Source organism: Cryptomeria japonica, chromosome 3 (genome assembly GCF_030272615.1).
Source record: "Cryptomeria japonica chromosome 3, Sugi_1.0, whole genome shotgun sequence".
NCBI lineage: Eukaryota > Viridiplantae > Streptophyta > Pinopsida > Cupressales > Cupressaceae > Cryptomeria > Cryptomeria japonica.
Genome location: NC_081407.1, coordinates 628,208,263 through 628,229,790, shown reverse-complemented (window position 1 = coordinate 628,229,790; position 21,528 = coordinate 628,208,263). Strand labels below are relative to the sequence as shown.

Sequence of the window (21,528 nt, the reverse complement as noted above, 5' to 3'; positions counted from 1 at the left end):
GACTTCGACCTCCTCTTGCCTCTTGCTCCCTTGCATGGTACTCTGGCTTGTATCATGGGTGGCTACATTGGGTGTTGGAGCTTGGGCTGATGTTGAAGGTGAGGCAGCCTCCATGGCTCTCTTCTTTGACCTTGTATATTGCAACATAGACTCACCATTTGTTTGGTTCAAACCACAAAATTTTGCCTCCTGCCAATTGACAAAGGTAGAATCCCCTTGTAAGTAAGCCTGAGTGCCAACACTAGGCTGATTTGGGTCATATTGTTGGCCAGAAGTGGTCGGCTCATCCTGCACCACTAAGGTTTGGACAACCAAGGTGCATTTTGGCATGCACCTTGGTTGTGTGGCTGATTGCATGGTTGACACCAATCTTGCTCTTGGGCGAGGTTATTTTGCATTGGAACTATCACCTTTGAGTTGCTTGCGGTTGTGGGGTTCACACTATTCAAAGGCCTAACATTGCACAATTGGTTTTGCCCTTGAAAGGGTGGCCTATTTTGCTGATAGTTCTGATTTTGTGCCTGATAAGGTTTGCTATGCTGGGCTTGTTGCCTCTTTAGCTTCACCAACTCACTGCTAAAATTTTGCAATAGAGCCTTGACCTCATGGAGCTCATTGGAGGATGTAGATGGTGTGGATGATTGTCTCGTCTGTGCCATGGGGATAGGAGCCAAGGTGGGTTGTTGAGTAGGAGCTTCTGGGAAGAGAGGCATTGGAGGCCTTGGAGCTATCTTCCTAGCTTGAATCAAACAATTTTCTACTCTTATGGCTATGTCATATGCACCCAGTAGAGAGGCTCCACCCATTGATTGTACCATGACAGCTATATCGATGTTGAGAGCTCTAAGATAATACAAGAAGGCATGATTTGGAGATGGCTTCACTAGAGAAGGTATTCTATTCCATGTCTTATGGAATCTGAAATTGAAATCTCCCATGAACTCGTGGGGTGCCCTCTTGATTGTAGTCAACTGCTCCACAAGTGATAGGTGGTCACTTTTGTCTTCGAAATGGTTGCACAACCTCTCCCCCAATTCATCCCAATTGTGAATGGAGCTAGACGACAACCCTCTATACCACTGTAAAGCTTTGCTTTTCAAAGATATGGCTAAAAGTTGTTTACCTCACTGGGTAAACAGGAAGAATACAAGAATCGAACAGTAATGCACAAAGCAAATACAAAAGAAGTACCAGAATAAGCTTGCCATTAATGTCAAAGGATGTTCATATTATAATCTGTCGCCAACATTACATGTCCCAACACCCGGAGGTGATACAATATATGACTGCCGAAGGGGTGCGACCCAACCGTCGCAACTCCAACTACCTACCCGTCGGCTAACTAACTATTGATAATTAACATTACTTACTATACACTTTTTCCCGATAACATCATCCCCCCCAAAAAAGAAGTCGTCTCCGACGACTGACAACAAAATGGAGACAATGTAATATAAATATACAACCAAGTGAAAGTCAAGGAGGGGGCTGAGGAGGCGTCCCTGAAGTCGAAGGGTGAGATGCGGGTGTCTGGGCCGCCAGGCGGGCGCGGAGCTCATAGACCTGCTGGGTGCGCGCTGCCACATCCCACTCTGCTACCAACACCCTCTCTAAGGCAGTCTTCACCATAAGCGCAGCCTCCAGTAGCTCCCTCTCCTTGGTATCGGCGGACTCTGTCATGCGAACCAACTGGGCCTGAACACCATCTAACTCCTGTTGGACGAGACTCCGCGCACCCTGTTCCTTTGAAAGACGGGCGTCCACCGCAACCTTCTCTGCGCGGGCTGTCTCAAGCTGTGCGACCAACTCTGATCTCTCGGCTGCCCACGAGGCTTGTTGCCTAGCCATGTCCTGCTCTAACTCCACTCGAGCAGCCTCGCGAACCGCAGACTCATGCTGTGTCTGGCGTAAGGCATAGTAGGCCTCCCTGTAAACCTGCTCAATCTCCCGGACGAGAGTCGTCACCCTACTCTCCACGACGGGCTGAGGCACACGCCAAGCCTCCAACATCGCATCCGTCTGGGTAACTGGCCACCCTCGTGCCTCAAAACATGAGGTGAAAGCTGCTGGACAACCGTCTCGCATAAACTGGAGGACCTGCTCTAATTCCTCCACAACCTGCTGTAGAGCCCGTGTCTGAGCTGCGGCCACCACTCGCCGACCCCTCGTTACCATATCTGCCAGATAAACCTCAATATCCTCTCCATCTAGCCCCGATGTAGGTACAGGAAGCCCACGTGGTAACTCAAAAGTCCCCTCAACCACCCCTGCTGCATCCTGCTGGCACAATGGTGTCTCCCCCACCCCCTCAAGTGTAGCAGTCGCCTGCTCTGGGCCGGTAGGAACACCCTCTCCAAGGACCTGTCCCTCTGCTGGTGTCTGCGTCTCCGCCGAGGAATCCTCCAGATCCACCACCTCAGTGGGAGGCTCTCGCCGAGGTGAGAGTACAGCTGCTCCTACGGGTGGCATCACTGTCATCTGGAATCTCCGGGTCAGCCAACTCCCCATAGCTGCCACCGATGGAGCTGCACTCAACACCTCCGACCCTCTCTCCCCCTCGGAAACATGTCCTGCGATGGGCTCCTCCAACAGGGAGGCGGCAACCGTCACCACTGCATCGGATCCCACGACGTCCAGTCGTACCTGAGGCTCCGTCTCAACCATCTCCTCTGCCACGCCTCCCTGTGGTGGACCACACAACTCTGTCGTGCTGTTAGTACATGCCTCTGCGGGGGTCAGTCCTGCGGCTGATATGGCGGAAGGTGCTGCGGCCGGCTGCATGGGCCTGAGTGTAACGGGCGTGCGGCTCTGTCCAAATGCCGGAATCGAAGTACTGCCCCCCGTCGACCCCACAAGTGTGCCAAGTGGGAGTGTGGGTGGTGCAAACAACACTCGCTCTCCGGCGAGTTCCATCCTCCCCTCGTCTGTGGCCCGACTGCTGCTATCATCCTCATCCTCCGAATCCTCGGAATCCTCTGCACTGCTGGAAGTTTCTCGCCCACTATCCGGTTCTGCTGCAGTGGTCTCTAATATCCGTTGCCGCTTCACGGAAGAGTGTCCAATATCCAGGTGCCGCCAATGCATGATAGGAGGCTCACCCTCTGCCAAGGGTCCCTGTGGCCGTACCTCCAACTCAGCCTCTGGCACTGCTTCCCGCGTAGCCTCCAAGAACAGTCCAATGGCATAGTGGGGCATGTAAAAGGTGCGCTGCTCCATCATCAAGAATGCGCACATCCGCTCTGATAACAAGGTAGCCCAATCATAGACGACTCCGTTCATCAACCCGTTCATCAATACTATCTGTGGTAGAGCGATGTCTGATGCCCTACCCGACCCTGTCAACCGGCTTTTGATGACGTCCATAATGCATCGCCAATGACCCTCTGCGACAAAGGACCTACGCATCCCACGACCCTTCGTGGCGTCTACGATGCTCGCCAACTCTGCTGGGGTCAAGTCTCGGGACACTCGCCTAATCCAATATTCCTTTTCTTCCCGTGTCATCTTCTTCGGCTTCAAGTCCACTTTCTTGCCATGTATGCCTGGGATGCCAAATACTCTGGTGAAATCTGCAGGTTTGAAGGATATGGTGATATCCTTCCCCAAATACTCAAATGTGCTCGTCCGTGAGTGGCTATCAAAGGTATCAACCATATATCGCAATGCTCCCTCGTACTCGCGAATGGCGAACACAGGCATTTGGATAGCCCATTCTACCCTTGCTTTGCGAAGACTTGTCTTCACCAAATTATCATCCGGCGTGTCTTGCCACCATTTCCGACATTCCACCCCATTCAATCCCTCAAAGGTGATATTGTGTGAAGTGGAGGTGTTCTTCCCTCGTGCCGTGGGCTGCTGTGGTGTCTTCTTCTTCTGCCTGGCTTCCATTGTGCCACCTGCTATTCGAACACCTGAAGGAAGAATACGTGCATCCGGCTTCCTATGGGTGCTATCCTGCAATTGTTTTTTCCAGTTTCTTTTTCCCGCAGACTCCATTGACCTGCTAACCGCTTCTTGATTTGCCCTTGTCGGATGGAAGGCACCTAACTACCTCCTGGCAGGTAGGCCGTACGACGCTAATCTCCAACTACCTCCTGCTAGTAAAAAGCTGAAGAAAAAAAAATCCGCTTGTGCTCCCGCACTACACCGCACGGTAATTTTGAAGTTGCTTGGGAGACAAATCCTTGGTATCCTTCACTGTGGAAAGATATGTTGCTATGAAGCAGGCAATCCCTTCCAAAATATCTTCTTTACGAACAAGAACATAGCTTTCCTGATCTAAAGAGTTCCGTGAATCATTATATTCACCCTCCAGCAAATCAGTCTCTGTTACCAAGTCCCATCGAATTTTTTTTTTCCGACTAAACTAGAAATGCGCCCCTGCAGACTCTCAATCGCGTTCTTTACTTCAGATGGAGCCGCCGCAGGTGCGGAATTACAATCCCCAGGACTTGTTACAACACGTACAGGATTCGGTCCCGCAACCTTCAAAAGCTTCTGGAGAACATCCACTAATGTCACGGCGTCTTCCACCGCACAGTGGGCTTCGTGCGGTGTCCTGGCGTTGTCTTGTGCGGTGTAATTTGTTCGTCCCTTCGGCTGCTTGTGCGGTGAGCTTTCCCTTCGGTAGGCGTGGCTGTGCGGGGTTCTTCTGCCTTCGCGTGTCCTGTTTTTCCTTTGCGCTGTGTTCTACCTTCTTCGTGCGGTTTTCCCTTCGGTAGGCGGTTGTGTTCCTTGCGTTCGGTGGCCAGCATTTGTTATAACCTTCGGTGGCTTCGTTTTATTTTCCTTCGGCAGCTTTATACTTTATTTTCCTTCGGCAGCTTTATACCCACGCGATGGCGTCCACCGCACGGTGGCTTCCACTGTCGGTGGTGCCACCGCACGGTGGTGTCCACCGTCGGTGGTGCCCACCGTTGGTGGTGCCACTACGTGGCCACCGTACGGTGGTGCCTTTTCCCTTGTTTTTTTTCTTTTTTTTTTTTTTTTCAAAATTTTTTTTCCAATTTTTTCAATTTTTCTTTTATATATTTTCTTTTTTTTTTCAAATTTTCATATATATATATTTTTTTCGAATTTTCTAAAATTTTTTTCAATTTTTTTTTTCATTTTCATTTATTATCTGACTGCGACTGTGCGCCTCCTGTCGGGCTGCTCCTGCGCGCTTCCAACCTCTGGTGATACACTTTCAGTTTCGACCCATTGACGCCCTCTGGGATTTCCTGTCCGTCGATGGTCGAGAGCTTGACGGATCCATTGGCTGCGACCTCTCGGATCCTGTACGGGCCTAGCCACTTCACTCGGAACTTGCCGGACTTAATCTCGTTCCGTCCGTTATACTTTAGGACTAATTGGCCCGGCGTGAACCTCGCCCGCCGAATGTGTTGGTCATGCCAGTATTTCCTGCGTTGCTGGGCCACGTCCGTCACCCATTGTGCCATCGTCCGTCTTTCATCCAACTTATTTAAGGCGTATAGTCTCTCTCGAAGGCTTTCCATGTCGCCTAGCTTGTTGTCAATAGCGATTCTGAGACTTGGCACCATGAATTCGACAGGTACCACAGCCTCCTGGCCGTACATCAATTGGAAAGGTGTCTGCCCGGTGGTTACTTTGTAAGTTGTGCGGTACGCCCAAAGTACCGAAGGCAGACGCTCTTCCCAGTCTTCTTTTTCCACCCCACAGGACTTATAAATTACCGACACGATGATTTTGTTGGTCGCCTCAGCCTGACCGTTTGCCCTGGGATAGTACGGGCTTGATAGAGAATGAAAAATTTTGAACTCGGTTGTCAGCAGTCGAACAATATGATTTACAAAGTGCCCCCCTCTATCACTTGTCAGTTGAATAGGTATTCCGTACCGGGTGATAATCTGTTCATAAATGAATTTCGCCGTACTGACGGCGGAGTTGTCTGCCAAAGCCCTCGCTTCGACCCATTTGGTCAAATATTCTGTCGCCACGACAATGTATCTACATCGTCGGGCGCGACTTGGTTTCAATGGACCAACGAAGTCAAACCCCCATCTTTCGAACAATTCTTGAGCATGCGCCGGGTTAAGTGGCATGAAATCTCTTTTTAATGGTCGCCCAGCACGCTGACATGTATCACAACTTGTCACCCATTCTCTGGCGTCATTATGCAGTGTCGGCCACCACAAGCCAGCTAGTAGGACCTTCCTTGCTGTCGTATCCGGTCCCATGTGTCCTCCAGCAGCCCCTTCATGGGCTTCTCTCAATACTCCTGGGATTTCCTCTTCCAAGACGCATCGTCGTAGTATCTGGTCAGGTCCCATTTTGTAGAGAAGACCATTTATAAGTTGGAATGTTCGGCTTCTTAATACAAGTTTCCGTCTTTCGCCTGGTGGCATTTCCTTCGGAAATTTTGATGTTGACAGATATTCACCCACACTCGTGTACCAATGAGGAAGGATGGCAATGCGAAAAAGATGGGCGTCCGGAAAATCCTCACTAACCCCTTCGGCCAGCTCTCCCGACTTGATCCGTGATAGCTGGTCGGCTATGACGTGGCTCCTGCCAGGTCTAACAATGATGTTGAACGAAAATTCTTGTAATAGCAACAGCCAGCGACTAATCCGCCCCTGGATGATTGGCTTGTTCACCAAATACATCAACGCCTGGTGATCCACATAAAATGTAAATGGTGTCGCCAATAAGTAATGTCGGAATTTTTGGACGGATTATACCATGCCGAGGGCTTCTCTCTCCGTCGTGCTGTAGTTCCTCTCTGCGTTTGACAAGAGTCGACTTGCAAAATACACTGGGTGGTCCAGCCCGTGGCTGCCGACCTGTGCCAGGGTGGCCCCTATGGCGAAGTTGGATGCGTCGACATGTACATGGAACTCTTTGTCCCAGTCTGGGTATGTCAAGATTGGCGCACCCACCAATCGTGACTTTAACTCTTGAAAAGCCTCTTCTTGTGCCGTCCCCCAGACGTACGGCTCCCCCCTTCGTGTCAGCTTATCAAGTGGGTATGATACTTGGGCGAAGTTCTTAATAAACCGCCTATAATACCCGATGTGTCCAAGGAATGACTTGACGCCGGTGACATCGTTGGGCGCCTCCATCTCCACAATGACCCGTATTTTGTCAGGGTCCGTCTTCAGTCTAGCCTTGCAGACGATGTGCCCTAGTAACTTGCCCTGAGGCACCATGAATCTGCATTTCTTGGGATTTAGGGCGAGGCGCGCTCGTCGGCATCTCTCCATGCATTCGCCAAGTGCGGCCAGATGTGCCTCCTGGGTGCTGTAAATGGACCAATCATCCAAGAATGCTTTGAAGTTTCCTACGGACATTTTATCGAAGATATGGAGGATTATCCGTTGGAAGGTAGCTGGCGCGTTGCACAACCTGAATGGCATCCGGTTGTATGCATAGACGCCATCTTCTACGACAAAGGTGGTCTTCAATTTGTCCTCCTCTGCAATGGAAATTTGATTGTATCCGGAGAATCCATCCATAAACGAATAAATTTCATGGCCCGCTACTTCCTCGAGGATGGTGTCCGTGAATGGTATGGGAAACGGATCTTTAATTGTGACAGCATTCAAACACCTGAAGTCTACACAGATTCTTATCTGATCGGCCTCCTTTTTCAAAGATATCACAATGGGTGATACCCATTCACTTGTCTGGACCTTGAAGATAGTCCCTGATTCAAGCATGCGGTCAATTTCATTATTTACCCTGGCCGCATAATTTTTGTTCATTCTGTATGGCCTCTTCCGTACGGGCACGGCTCCGGGAACCAGAGGGATCCGATGTACACAAAGTTCTTGTGGTACCCCCTTGAGGTCCTTATATGTCCAAGCGAACACATCTTTGTATTCTGTGAAGATTTTGAACGCCGCCGTCTTTAAGACGGGATTCCAGTCGTCGCCGACTAGAATATTTTTCTGTTCTGAAATTTCCCCAAGGTTTGTAACTTGAAGTGCGGATTCTTCGTACCTTATGGGCTTATTTTTGTCAAACTGGTGCGCTGGTGCGTCATCCACAGGGACATCCCCTTCCTTATATTGTCCGTACTCTGGCGGAAACTCGTCCATGTCAGGTCCTTCAATCCCCAACATATTGCACCCGTACAATAATTCATAGTCTTCCATTTGCCAATGGAAGAGCCCTCTCAAAGAATCCGTCTCATCCTCAGAACAGGCTTGAATTCCTAAGATGCCTTCGTCATCTGGTTCCCTGCCCTCTTTCCCTTTGTCGGTATCGTCTCCGTCGGATTCTGACTCTGACGCCAACTCTTCACTGACCAGTTGAGTTTTGAGGTCAATGGTATACCTTCGGCCAGCCTTTTCCATGGACAAGGTGTTTTTCTTCCAATTGTGATTTGCTTTGGCCGCCACCAACCAGCCTCTGCCGAGGATGGCGTCGTACCCCTTCTTCTTCAATGGGATGACCACAAAATTCAAGACGAACGGCTGTGTTCCGATCGTCACCTGTTGCGCCATGAGTGTGCCAAGCGGCTTGATGCTGTGTTGGTCTGCTCCCAATAAATTAAAGGTGGACGGCCAGAGAGTAGGTTTACCCAATTTTTTCCATGTTTCCTCTGGCAAGACATTTACTCCCGACCCGCCGTCGACAATTGTGTCGGTCAAGATGGTGCCCAATATACCCATTTCCACCACTGCTTGGTGTCTACCATTGTTGATCGTCAGGGTTAATGGGTCTGCTGCTGTCTCGCCAAGGTTGTCCTTGCCATGTATTGGTTGGCCCACTGGGGTTATTATTGCGGATTGCAACAACGTCGCTCGTAAGTGCGGCATACTTTCCAGGAGGTCCTTCATTTTGACGGGTATCTCGACCTGTAACAGTTGGTTTATAATGTTTGTTTCTCCTTCAGAGCGAGAAGTACCCGCCAGCCCCTGTGCATCCTTGCTCCTTGACATCTCCTTCTCCAGTTCCGCTCGTGCCTCTAGTGCCTTTCGTTTTTCCGTGCGGGGGTCTGGATAAGTGGCTGCTTTCGTCTTGGACCTTGTTATGGCGAGTGCATCCTCCGTTTCTACATTCAATAGGTTCACGCCAGATTTGGGACAATTGCCATCATCATGGTCCCCCGGACCGCACCACTTGCAAAGTTTTTGTGGTGCTTCCTCCACTGTACAGTCTCTGGCGAAATGCCCCCAGTGATTGCAAGCTCGGCATTGTATCATCGGCCGCCCTTTAGCGTCGTATTGGATTCGGCTTCTATTATTCGTATTGTTATTATTGCCTCTTCCTCGCCTGTTGTTTCGGTAGCCGCCAGACGAGGCGTTGTTGCTCGCAGGCTGGGACGTGCCGGCTGACGCAGATGGTTCTGTAAAGAGAACCTGTTGGCTACGGGTCCTCATATTGTACGGACACTCCTTGGTAAGGTGTCCGGCAATCTGGCAAATATCACAAAATGCTTTTTTCGGACAAGACCCCTTGGTGTGTCCGTCGGTACGGCAGTTCGTGCACCATAACTCCCCTTCGTCGCCCTTGCTTGTGCTTCCTTTGGTTGCCTTTATCTCTCTCATCATTCGCTCCATATCTTTCTGGAGAGCCCGTACCTTCCGATTAGAGTCGTCATCACTGCTATCACTTTTGTCAGAAGAGGAATCATCCTCCGATGAGGATTTATTTTTCTTCTTCTTGGACGTCTTCTGTTCACTTTCTAAATCCATTGCCCTGTTATAGGCGTCGGAATATGAAGAAGGAGGTACTATCTTCATTTTTCGTCTAAGGGATTTCTTTAGACCTTCCACGAACCACCGTTTTTTCAGTCCGTCTGCCGGCTGGTTCTCCATCTTTCCTAGCAGCTCTTTGAGCCGCCGGCTGTAGGTTCGGACAGTCTCGTCCTTCCTCTGTTTTGTGCCGTAGATTTCGGCTACGATCTCATTGTCGTCTCTTAGGAGACGAAACTCTACTTGAAATTCCTTCTTCAGGTCTGCCCATGTGCCAATTTTAGCCTTATCCGTATCCGAAAACCAGTCGATGGCTACGCCCCTCAGGGTTGCGGGAAACTGTGTTACCCACTCGTCCTCATCGGTAACACCATTCGCTCCCCAAATTGTTTCACAAGTGCGACAGTGGCGGACAGGGTCTTCTTTCCCATCCCCATGGAACTTTGGAAGTTTTTGTTTTTGTGCCATACCTTGCCTTTTTACTACTGGTGGCTGTTGTCCTACTCCGGATGGGTCAGATCCTATAAGGGGTGCTTGACCGCCATGCCCCGGTGTCCCTCCGACACTCCTGGCAGCCCCGGTGTCTTCTCCCTCTCCTGCCTCCTCCCCACTCCCTGGAGTTTTGCTAGCCTCTGGTGTGTGTGGCACGTCCCTCAACTCCCTCAACTGAGTTTTGGTACACTCTATCCTGCGGCGGGTTTCCGCAAGTAACTCCTCCCGACTCTGTGGGTGGCCGCTGGCCTCACCGTCCCCTTCGGAGCGTTCCTCCTCTCTTCGCTTATACCTCTGTCGCCTTTCCGCTTGCTGTTCAAGGATCAAGGCACGTTGGGCTACTGCACGTTCATCTATATATTGTGGCTTATTTTTGTCTTTATTCAGTGTATTGGGCATTAATTCCCAGACCGCTTTCTATATACTTGACATAAAAAGTAGAAACACTTTTATTCATTCATAATGTGGAAGACAAGTTTATGCCAACAATATGACATAATTATTACAATCAGTGTTCTTTTATTCCGTCCCGTATGGCTCACGGTGCAAATGCCCCTGACCTGGCGCCATCTCGTTCTGCTTCCTGTTCCTCGTACTGCTGCAAAATTTGTTGGCGTCGCTCGTCCTGGGTAATCTCCTCCAGGCGAGCTTGTTGTGCCAACGATGCTTGTGCTAGCAGTCGGGGGAGATGGTTCATCAACCGATTTACCTCCGGACTCACTTCCAACGCTGTCCACACGGCACTTGGTGGGACTTCCGCCTCCGCCGCCTCTCGTCGCACGTAGGTCTGAATGGCTACTTGGAGTAGAATCGAAAATTCTCTTGTCGCAGTGTCTTCTCCTACGTAGAGTTCTGTTTGGGCATCGTCAACCTCCGGGTTCACCTCACCAACGGGTAGGCCCATTGTGTCTGTGCGCCATCCGTGTCTCCTGTTCCCGAGTTCGTGTCGGCAACGGCGCCAAATGTTTACCTCACTGGGTAAACAGGAAGAATACAAGAATCGAACAGTAATGCACAAAGCAAATACAAAAGAAGTACCAGAATAAGCTTGCCATTAATGTCAAAGGATGTTCATATTATAATCTGTCGCCAACATTACATGTCCCAACACCCGGAGGTGATACAATATATGACTGCCGAAGGGGTGCGACCCAACCGTCGCAACTCCAACTACCTACCCGTCGGCTAACTAACTATTGATAATTAACATTACTAACTATACACTTTTTCCTGATAACAAAAGTCTGACACCAACATCATCCTGAGTGATATTATGGACGGAGAAGATGTTTGCAATGTCTTGAATGTGCTCAATGGGTGTAGTAGCTGTTTCACTAGTGAAGTATGGTATACTCTTCAATGTAGCCACTGGTATGTCATTCCATTGAGTCAAAATAAGGGGACTCCCCCCATTGAAGGTAACAAAAACCTGATTTCTTGCCATGTGAAACAATGGTCTATTGATATGAGTGGTGGGAGCCCTTGATAGTAATGGTCTTGTCAATGGAGGGGTAGAATGAGACTTGGGAGATGGAGTGTTTACAACCTTGACCTCCCTAACTGGTGATGATGAAGGTCTACCTCTCCGCCTTCTAGAGCCTGAAGATGAGAGTTCTTCGAACTAGAAACTACCTCTAGAAGACGCCCTTGTATGAATTCTGGGCATGAAATTCGGAGCTGTAACAAGTCATGAGCAAGCAGTGGACCTATTGAGCAGAGACTTCAGAACCTCAGGGTTCCGGGGTTAAGCACTTCGGAACTTGGGGTTTCCAAACCTCTGGAGTAGCGGACTTCAGAACCTGGGGTTCCGGGGTTCCGGAGTTGTGAAAGTTGCGATGACTTGGGAACCTGAGGCTTCCGAGGTCCCTGAGTTATGAACTTCGTATGAACAAGAACTGGACTTTAAGCAGAGTCACCAAGTGCTTGAAAGGTGATTGCCTCTAAAAGATGAAACACTAAGAATTAGCACTGAATCCTTAGCATGTATGTCGAACTAAGTCCCACTGGGCGTGCCAAAAGTTGGAGGAACTTCGGAGACTTGGGTCACCGAAGTTGGGGGAACTTTGGAGACTTGGGTCACCGAAGTTAATAAGACTAGCAACTTGGGAACTTCGGGGTTCCGGAGTTCTGGGGCAAGAGAACAAGAGACCAAGGAAGGGAACTTCGGAACCTCAGGGTTCCAGAGTTCTGGGAAAGAGAGAGGAAGAGAATGAAAGGAACATCGGGGTTCCGGAGTTCCCGGAGTTCTGGGGAAGAGAGAGGAAGAGAAGGCTTGGGAAAGGAATTTTCGACAAGACAACACTTCATACTTCATGATTCCATCATCTTCTCTTGATCAACTGAGGCAGCACTGGTCCATAGAACATATCTATGATCAGTTCTTACTGATGGACCAAGGGTGTCATAAAAATGACAATAGTACCTTTGAGAGTAATCTAGTAATGGAAGACTTCATAAATAATACTTCTGGTAGAGTTTGGACCATTACATGCAAAGGGCCACGAGGAATACAAAAAGTGGAAGAATTTCCTCATGCATGTATAGAGAAATGTGAAGCTTCATTCAATGTTTTAAGGTTCCATAGGATTAGAACTATAGTGGGTAATGCTCAATTACCTTGCTGAAATCCACTATATTGTTAGCTTGTTTGAGAACAAGCAAGTTAGTCTAGGATGATGTTGACCGAAGATATTGGTAGTGGGAAAGTGTTCTTGTAGAGTAGGAAGACCTATTACAAGCGTCATAAAAACCCTTTTTCGGAGCATTGCATTCAGCATAACTTCTCTTGAAGTGTTTGTTTGACAAGACACATGGATACTTAGAGTAGAGAGGAAGTCATTTGTGAGGGTAAGTTGATTGGTCCACATATGTGTGATGTGGTAGACCATGTTGTAGGACAACTGGAGGATCTATCCAAACCAAGCAAATTGGGATAGATCTGGCCATTTCAGTGAATAGGATAACTGCATCAATTCCCTCCAATTTATTATAAAGTATCTCTTAGTATTGAGAAACCTCTCATTCAGATGAGTTCAACTATGCCAAACTCCTCTACGCTCCTCCAAATATTAGATAGGCAAGTTCACTTATAGCTGAATCCCCTTTGATTCATTCAGAAACCAAACTGGTGCATTCAGCTACAAGGCAACTAACCCACATTACTTCGACAAAAATAAGCCTTATAGATACATACTCAAAATCAATGTTTTCTTATAGTGATTAGTCTGCCATAATTGGTCACAATTTTAGGGTAAGCCTTTACCCAGTGTATCGGCTAATAAACATTGAAATATAACATCTCTTAGGTCTCAAATAATCAGAACAATATGGTACTTTAGAATCTTCAGAATTCTATATTCACTATGGATGAGCTGGAGCAGTTTATTGACAAAATGGAATGACATCAATACCAAGGTCTTGACAAACAAACAACTTTTGACAAAGCACCTTGCCATAGCCATACCTGTTCATTATGGTTTCTCGACGACACCAAAACTATTTTGTCACCAATTATGATATACTTAAAAGGATTCTCTTTGGGAGATAATGAACACAAATTCTGCTGGTGGCATGGCAGCTATGGCAACTTATGTGATTCATATGGAAACTTCAGACTCTTTGTATGGAAGTAATAATTTGGGAATAACTATGACTTCAATTCCTTAACTGTGTCAAGAATTATATGTAACCTACTACATCACCCAAACACATTCAACATGAACAGAGATTACTATTGCAGTCCTTTTCTACTGACAAATTGGAAGCACTACTTGTGAAGGCACCTGTATTGATATTGGATTTTCAGAGATGACATATAATTCAAGTTAGAGCACCAAGAACTTGTCATCATCGACAAACTTTTCACCCTTTCCAAAGCATCAACATACCCAGAAACAAGTCTTTCCCAATCAGGCTCATGGCACATAATAGACCAAAATGATGAAAAAGACCTCACAAACATTGACACCCCATAAACAAGGTTTCATGTTCTAAACCAGTTAGATCCAGGGCATTATAACTTCTTGCAGATATTTCACTTAACAACAGCATGGTGGAATCTACTTTCAGTCACAACTCACTAGAATCATATGGTCATATTTTAGTACAGTAGCAAGTTATAGAGATACACATTTGGAATCAATTGGGATATCATGCAGGAGGCCAACTCAGACTGTGGGTTATTATATTGTATTACGGAGGCAGATTCAGCTACAAAAAAACCCATTGAGTATATTTTATAAGTGTTTTCAGTTGTGGTTGGCAGATTGGACTCCTAGCATGTTTCAGTACAGTCTGATCCAGTCAGTTGTCATGATGACAACATAGTTCCATAGGGTCAAGTTCAGAAAGCATCTTCAGTGTCAACATATTCTTCATATGTGTGTGTGTGTGTGTGTGTGAGAGAGAGAGAGAGAGAGAGAGAGAGAGAGAGAGAGAGAGAGAGTTTTGCTACTTCTTGGTTCGCTGATATGTATTCACTATGGGCATGCTTATATGTATTCTTCATGAATGTTCTACTATGTCAATTTACAAAAGAAAACAACCTCTTTATTTTATCCTCACATCTCTCAGCTAACGTGTTTTATCTATAAGAAAAATTACTCCTTTTTATAATTTCTTTGATTTCTTGGAGAAATCCTTTGGTGGTCTGTTTTCCTTTCGGGCTACCCATTTCTCATTTTCAGCCTTATTGATTTTTTTCCAAAACTTCTTTTCCAATGTTCTGAGGAAAGGGAATAAAAATTTCAAGGGATTGTTATCATAAAATTAAACAGAGTACTAGCCATCTCAACTGCAGAGGGAAATCATCAATCTCTGTTTCTTGGATGCTAGGCAAGCTTATGATCGCTTTCCATTGTGCACAAACCAGGCCTCCATTGAGGGTTCAAGCAGCAGCTATCTGTTGATTCTGCCATAAGATGTATATTAAAGCTATAATACTCTTCCATCGGAATCTGTCTTTTGTCCTCTGTGCTGTCCTGGATACTTTTGGGATGTGGGGACATTTCAGGGTTGTCTCTCTATGCCCCCTTTGTCTGCATCTTTCTCATGTCACTTGGAAATTTTAGAACTTTTTTCTCGTCTTTGTTTAAACCTTCCAGGGAAGTTTAGAGTCTAGACATTCCTGCATCAACAGTTAAATAAAACATAAACAATCCGATTTATAAATATATAAAAAGGGGATTTTCAAATGGTTACTTTTCACAAGAATTAATAATAGAACAATCTGATGTGTTCATATATACAATTTTGTACTCATATTTGCTACACTAAATTCCCACCCACCCCTTCTGACTGGTTGGTTGAGAGCATCATGCCCCATCAGTCAATGCCCTCAAATTGTTAGTGATTGGTGTAATAAATAACTATTCTTTTTTGTAACTCATCCCTAAATGGGCATAGGGCAAAGAATAAGGAGAAAAATACTGAAGGAGTTTGTCAAATAGCCACATATGGTCTAACCAGATTGTAAGCAATCCAACAGGAAAACTAAAAAGAGTTTCTTGTAAATTGGGCAAGACTTGAGATACAAACATACAAACTTTTGATTAAATGTAGAGCTAACAAAGGTGGGAAAATGAGTGCTATTGTGTCTACACCTAATTTTTTGCTATGTTGTGATTAATGACATGGATTGGTGGGAAGTAACATTTCAGATCAATGTGCAATGGGGTCGTCATTGGATTAGTAGATATATAATTGTTGGGAATCCCAAGAGTCAAGATGTTAGAAGCACAAGACATTGAAATGGAAAGGAAGATAGCCGAAGCTACTTGACCTACTAGATCCATCACTTAAAAATACAAATAGAAATTAAACAAGCACATGAGTGCACACACACACATACACACTTTATGCACCATGCCCCAGTTGTCCCCTGGAAAGTTGGAGAAACACAGCTGTATATGGAGAATGAATTTGCTTATTTATAAGACAGAATTGTCTATGTAGCTGGATCTGCCTTTTCATAAATTTCGTGCTCTACAAAACATTATCAGAATACAGTTTAAATTGTTGATTGGAATCAAAATTTCAATGAAACATCATTTGCGTAGAGCTGCAGTTGGCCATATTGCAAGCTTTGGTACCAATTGATGTGTGGTCCCAACTATATGGAGAAAACAACGAGTAAAAGAGGATACAAGAAACAAACATATGCATAAGAGGTGCAAAAGAGATCATGCCACTTGTAGAATCTTTATACTCTTAATATATAAATTGCCAAAGATGTGGATATGGAAGACACCATAGTAGCCATGTACATAGAATTCAGAATTCATCTCATCTAGAATGGGAAAATAGGGCAAACATAAAGAAAACAACAAAAGATATCCAAAGCTTTTTATAGCCATTTAAATTATGACTGATGAGATGTCACTATTGCAGGAGAGAGGAAGGGAGGGGAGATCTTTTTCAGGAATTCTAGATCCCAGCATAGTTAATTTTGGTCAATTTACTGAACACTTCTTGCAATTATGGTTCTAGCATGCAATACTTTTCATCTTTGATGGTGATCAAATGATACTGATGAAATTTGGATATGTATCATTATTAACATTTCTATTTTTTCTAGCATTCAGTTTCAAGATTTCTGTAATGAAATTGAATTCTGTAAAAAGGCATTAGCGTTTAGTTAGTTATATGATTAAAGTTTTTATTTTAGCTACATATATGAGGGAAAGCCAATGCAATCTTTTAGTTCCTAATCCATGTTATTTGAATTTAAGGTCTGTGGTTGCCAGTAGATCAACGATCACCTCCGACAGTTCTTCCACCACATTTAGAGCTTGGTGTAGCACCAGGAGATGGTGAGACAAGTTTTCCAGAGGCTATTGGTATTTTGAATACGATCTTTCCTTATGATGACTTTTGTTTCCAGCCTTTGAATTGCAGTTAAAGTGGCAACCATTTTTATCATATATAGATATTGCATAATTATTTCCTTTGTAATCTGTTGTATCCAACCTCAGACATCATAGATATACTGCAGGGAATGTGTATCCGAGAAACCCTCCATCATCTTTGTCATCGACTGCAGTTATAAATACTGGAGCTCCACAATTGGTATATATTTGATACTGATAGTCATCTGCTTTATTCACTATGATCATTGTGTTTATTTATGTTCTTAATCATATTACTTAGCCTTTTTTCTGGAAGCCAGGGTAAGTATATTATTACGCTTCATTTCTATCATGTTTACATTGCAAGAACTTCACATAAGCTTTCATTCATTATGGATTCATAACTAGTGTGAATTCCTTTCATGGTTAAGAATTTTAATGTTGCTACTTGGCTGATTGAATCTATGCTAATTATTTATATGGTTGCCTTTTTGAGTTAGGTTGTCTGTTTGCTTAATGGCTTTTCTGTTTATGAATTATTGTATTTATTTATTTTCTGAGTCATATTACTTAGCCAGATTCTGGGAAGCCAGGTTAAGTATATTATTGGGCTTCATTTCTATCATGTGTACATTGCAATAACTTCACATAAGCTTTCATGCATTATGGACTCATAAGTAGTGTGAATTCCTTTCATGGTTAAGAATTTGACTGTTACTACTTAGTTGATCAAATCTATACTCATTTGAATATGGTTGCCTTCTCTAGTTTAGCTTGTCTATTTGCTTATGTTTCTGAACTACTTGAAGGTTTTTTAATTGAGACAATTGGATGAACGTTATTGTGTTGCACTTGTGCAGATCTTGAGCAGTTACTATACCTTGCTAGTGTCATGTTTCTAGATTGGTAATGTCATGTTGCTGATGTTCAAATCTTAACCTTAAAATAAAGGGTCATTTCTTTTAGTTTGTTTTGTAGATTAATTGAATTCAATCTTCTAGAAGAGTTGATATTTTCAATGTCATTATACATGGAACACTGCAAGAGAAGGAACTCAATAAACTTTTGAGGAACTAGACAAACTCAAGCTATCCCAAATTCCAATCATTGAATTGACCCCTAATAGTATAGTAATACATATCATCATCTTATGCAATGTCTACATTGTTGAAGGTCTTTGTGTCTACAGGAATATTAGAACTAGACGAACCTCCAATGATGCAGATGCTAGTATTGTTCCTTGAGTCTACACTTGACTGAATCTCTGGTTCCTAGCCATCGGTGTAAGTGTGGCCAATGACACATCAAGTCAAGTAGACTTGGGTCAATATTAGGATACTTAAAGATGAGTGCAACAAATCCACACAAATAAAATAATAACATTTACCATCCATACATTTGTAATCAAACCATATAATCTGAACCATTTCTTTAAAATATTTCACATGGTGATACAACATTTGCTGATTACATTAATGATCAAAGTAGAATCACATTTACAATTAGAGTCATGGATATTCAATATATAAGGACAATTTGTCTTCTACATCTTCTAGCTGATCCTGCCTAGAGGCAAGAGTGCAGAATGATCCCAACCATATGATGAAATTCCCTATCCACCCTATTTATTGACAGTAGCTTGAAATAGTCACAAACATAACCCATGGTCCATGAAGCAATCTGATTGATGTGCAAACAATGAGGTTCGTTGTCCAATCATATTATCCTTCCTCAGTTATCATTTATTTGTTAGCTATTCCTCAAGGTTCAAACAGCTGGCCTTTGAACGCATTTGAATTTCATAGCCACAACTATCTGTCCTATTGGCAATTGGAAACTGCCTCTGGAAATCCTAACATTGCACATGTACCTTCAACAAACCATAGAGAAAACCCTCGTATAGCTCTTGCTGCCAATTGAGAGCTTCAATATGCATCTCTATTAGTGGTTCATAGGTTTGAATCTTTTGATGAACACCTAGGATTGAGCAGGTGAGGTATGCTAATGAGATCTCTATATTAACCTATGCACTTTGTACTCTATCACTTGATTCTATGTGATGCAGTGAGCAAAGGGATGTAGTGGATAGTGCCAAGTGCCTTGGAGCTAGGTAATGCAAATGTCATCTAGGGGTAGGACTAATGGCTGGGAGCAAGCTCTTAAGGTTGTGCCTGGGGAAGGGTAACCCAACCATTGGCCATAACCAACCTTCGACTCTCCTAACAAGACAATGAGGTCTTGTTCTCTGATGTAGTCTAGACTAGTGGGTCCAATTAAGTAAAACCCAGCCTAACAGCCACAGCCACACATCTCACATATTCAACACACCCATGGACAAGGGAAGCAATAAAATGCTAAAATTTAAAAGATTTAATTTATTTCTTGCAGCCCAATACAACATGCCTACAAATATTCCATTATGCTACAGAAGCTATCTATGCTTCCTGCAGTCTGCACCTTCTAGCTGTGGGGCTTTTCAACAGCATCAATCTCATTACAATCTTTATTCTCAAAGGTGTCTTCATTCCTCTTCAATTGAGGGCACTCTCCTCAGCTCACTCTTTGGTGTCCCTCTTCACATGCCAAAGGACCCTTCTCTAATGAACAAAGTGACTCTTCTCTGCTCTCTCCAACTAAACCTTAAGATCTCATACTAGAAAGCAATTTAATAGCATATAGCAATGGTAGCCTAACCAAGAAACAATTACTAAATCCTGTTGCCAACAGCAAGAAGATGAACAACTATCATGGCCTAGAATTGTAACTGTCATTTCAAGAAGGAAACAAATCATTCCAAATAAAGTGACAAAATTGTAGAACCAACCAGAGCAATGATGCAAGTACTTAAATGATTGATGGCCAAGAAAAAACCACATGGTCCAAGAGAGAATAACTGCATAGCCCCAGCAAGAAATATGTCCAAGAAGAATTATCATGTGGCCCAGAGAGATATTACAGCTTGCCATAAGGAAAGAAGTAGCTGACACCAAAAGGAATTCCATAGCTAACAACAGGAAACATTCCATGCAAGCAAAAATAAAACTTTTTTATCCAAATAGGGCATACTATTCTAATATTGCAAGGATGGTATCTAGATGCTTCGAATGATCTTCCCATGTCTTGTTGTATATCAAAATGTCATCAAAGAAAATCAACACAACTTCTTTTAATTGATTTTGAAAAACATGGTTCTTGTATGATTATTGGAAAGTAGATTGTGCATTTGCTAAGCCAAAAGGCATGATGAAGAATAAAAAATACCCAAGGTGACACTTGAATGTTGTTTTATGCACATCCTCATCCCTTTCATGGATCAGATGGTAGCCTGATTTTGGATCAACCTTCAAAAAACACATAGCTCCATGCAATTCATAAATCTACTTATCAATTCTGGTAATAGAATACCTATTTTTGATAATCTTATTAATTGAAGTTTTGTGATCAATACACATCTGCATGGTGCCATACGTTTTCTTGCCAAGAACCACTTATTAGGCTAATGGGTTGGAAATGAGCTTGACATGACCCGTCTCCAAGAGCTCTTTGATGGCCTGTTCTAACTCTTGTTTGTGCATTCTTGGATAGGGGTAAGGAGTGGTCAAGATAGGCTTAGAGCCTAGGACTAGCTCTATGATATGCTAGAATTCATTGTCAAGTGGTACTTTTGGGGGGCAAACCATTAAACACCATACAATGCTTATTTAATTTGTCTTGAATATCAACATGATATGTGAATTGCTTACCCATGGATAAATATGTAGGCACAATCAAACTACTTTCTGCCCAAGCGACTTCTCCTTTGCGAAAGGTTTTCTCCATCCTTTTAGCTATTCCTGCTTTTATTGCTCCACTTGAAATTCTTCTAAGCACTACATCGTTCTCTTTAAATTGAAACTGTAGTTTTATGGATTGATAGTTTGTGAAAACTCACCAAAGGAGTGCAACCATCATACACCCAAAACCATTTCAGTCTTTCCTAACCCAACATAGAAATCATCACATACCTTCTGAAACCTTAAGGATATGTTGAGTTGTCAAATTATTTTGGTGCATGGAATAGTGAATGCATCAGCAACTATAACATTGAACCTCTTGACCATCAAACCTTCATCCATGAAATTGTGGGTGGCCCCACTATACCAATGAGCAATGTTTTCCTCTATGTGAAAAACACTCCTTGAACCTTGAATGAATGATATTGAGGCACTCCTAAAAGAGATGCCATGTGTGGCACTCTCTGTGTTTTCATCCTTAAAATTATTAGGTGCATTTTCCTCTATGATTGGTTGTGGCTCAAGTTATTCCAAACCTAAATTATCAATAGATATTATGTCAATATATTAAAATTGACCATTGCCAAGGCATCTATGGCTAGTTTCCCATGGCTGCATGCAAGAAAAACATATCTTCCTTCATTCAAGTACATTTATGCTATAGTCATTTGCCTTCTTCCTTGTATGTGGTTGAGGCGTGCTCTTCCTTGGTTGCATATATGATCCTCTTTTCTAAAAATTCTGTTTATGTTG

At 44.2% G+C, this 21,528-nt stretch overlaps 1 protein-coding gene across 3 annotated transcripts in view; it reads left to right on the top strand.

Annotated features, from left to right (window-relative positions):
* LOC131033030 (mediator of RNA polymerase II transcription subunit 8) overlaps positions 1-21,528 on the top strand; it is a 186,641-nt gene that overhangs the window by 108,029 nt on the left and 57,084 nt on the right. For 2 of the 3 annotated variants that reach the window (XM_057964146.2, XM_057964145.2), the window contains exons 6-7: positions 16,886-16,993; positions 17,149-17,222. In XM_057964146.2, coding sequence (XP_057820129.2) covers positions 16,886-16,993; positions 17,149-17,222 — 182 coding nt within the window. The remainder of the gene's footprint in view (positions 1-16,885; positions 16,994-17,148; positions 17,223-21,528) is intronic. The other variant, XM_057964147.2, reaches the window with a different exon arrangement.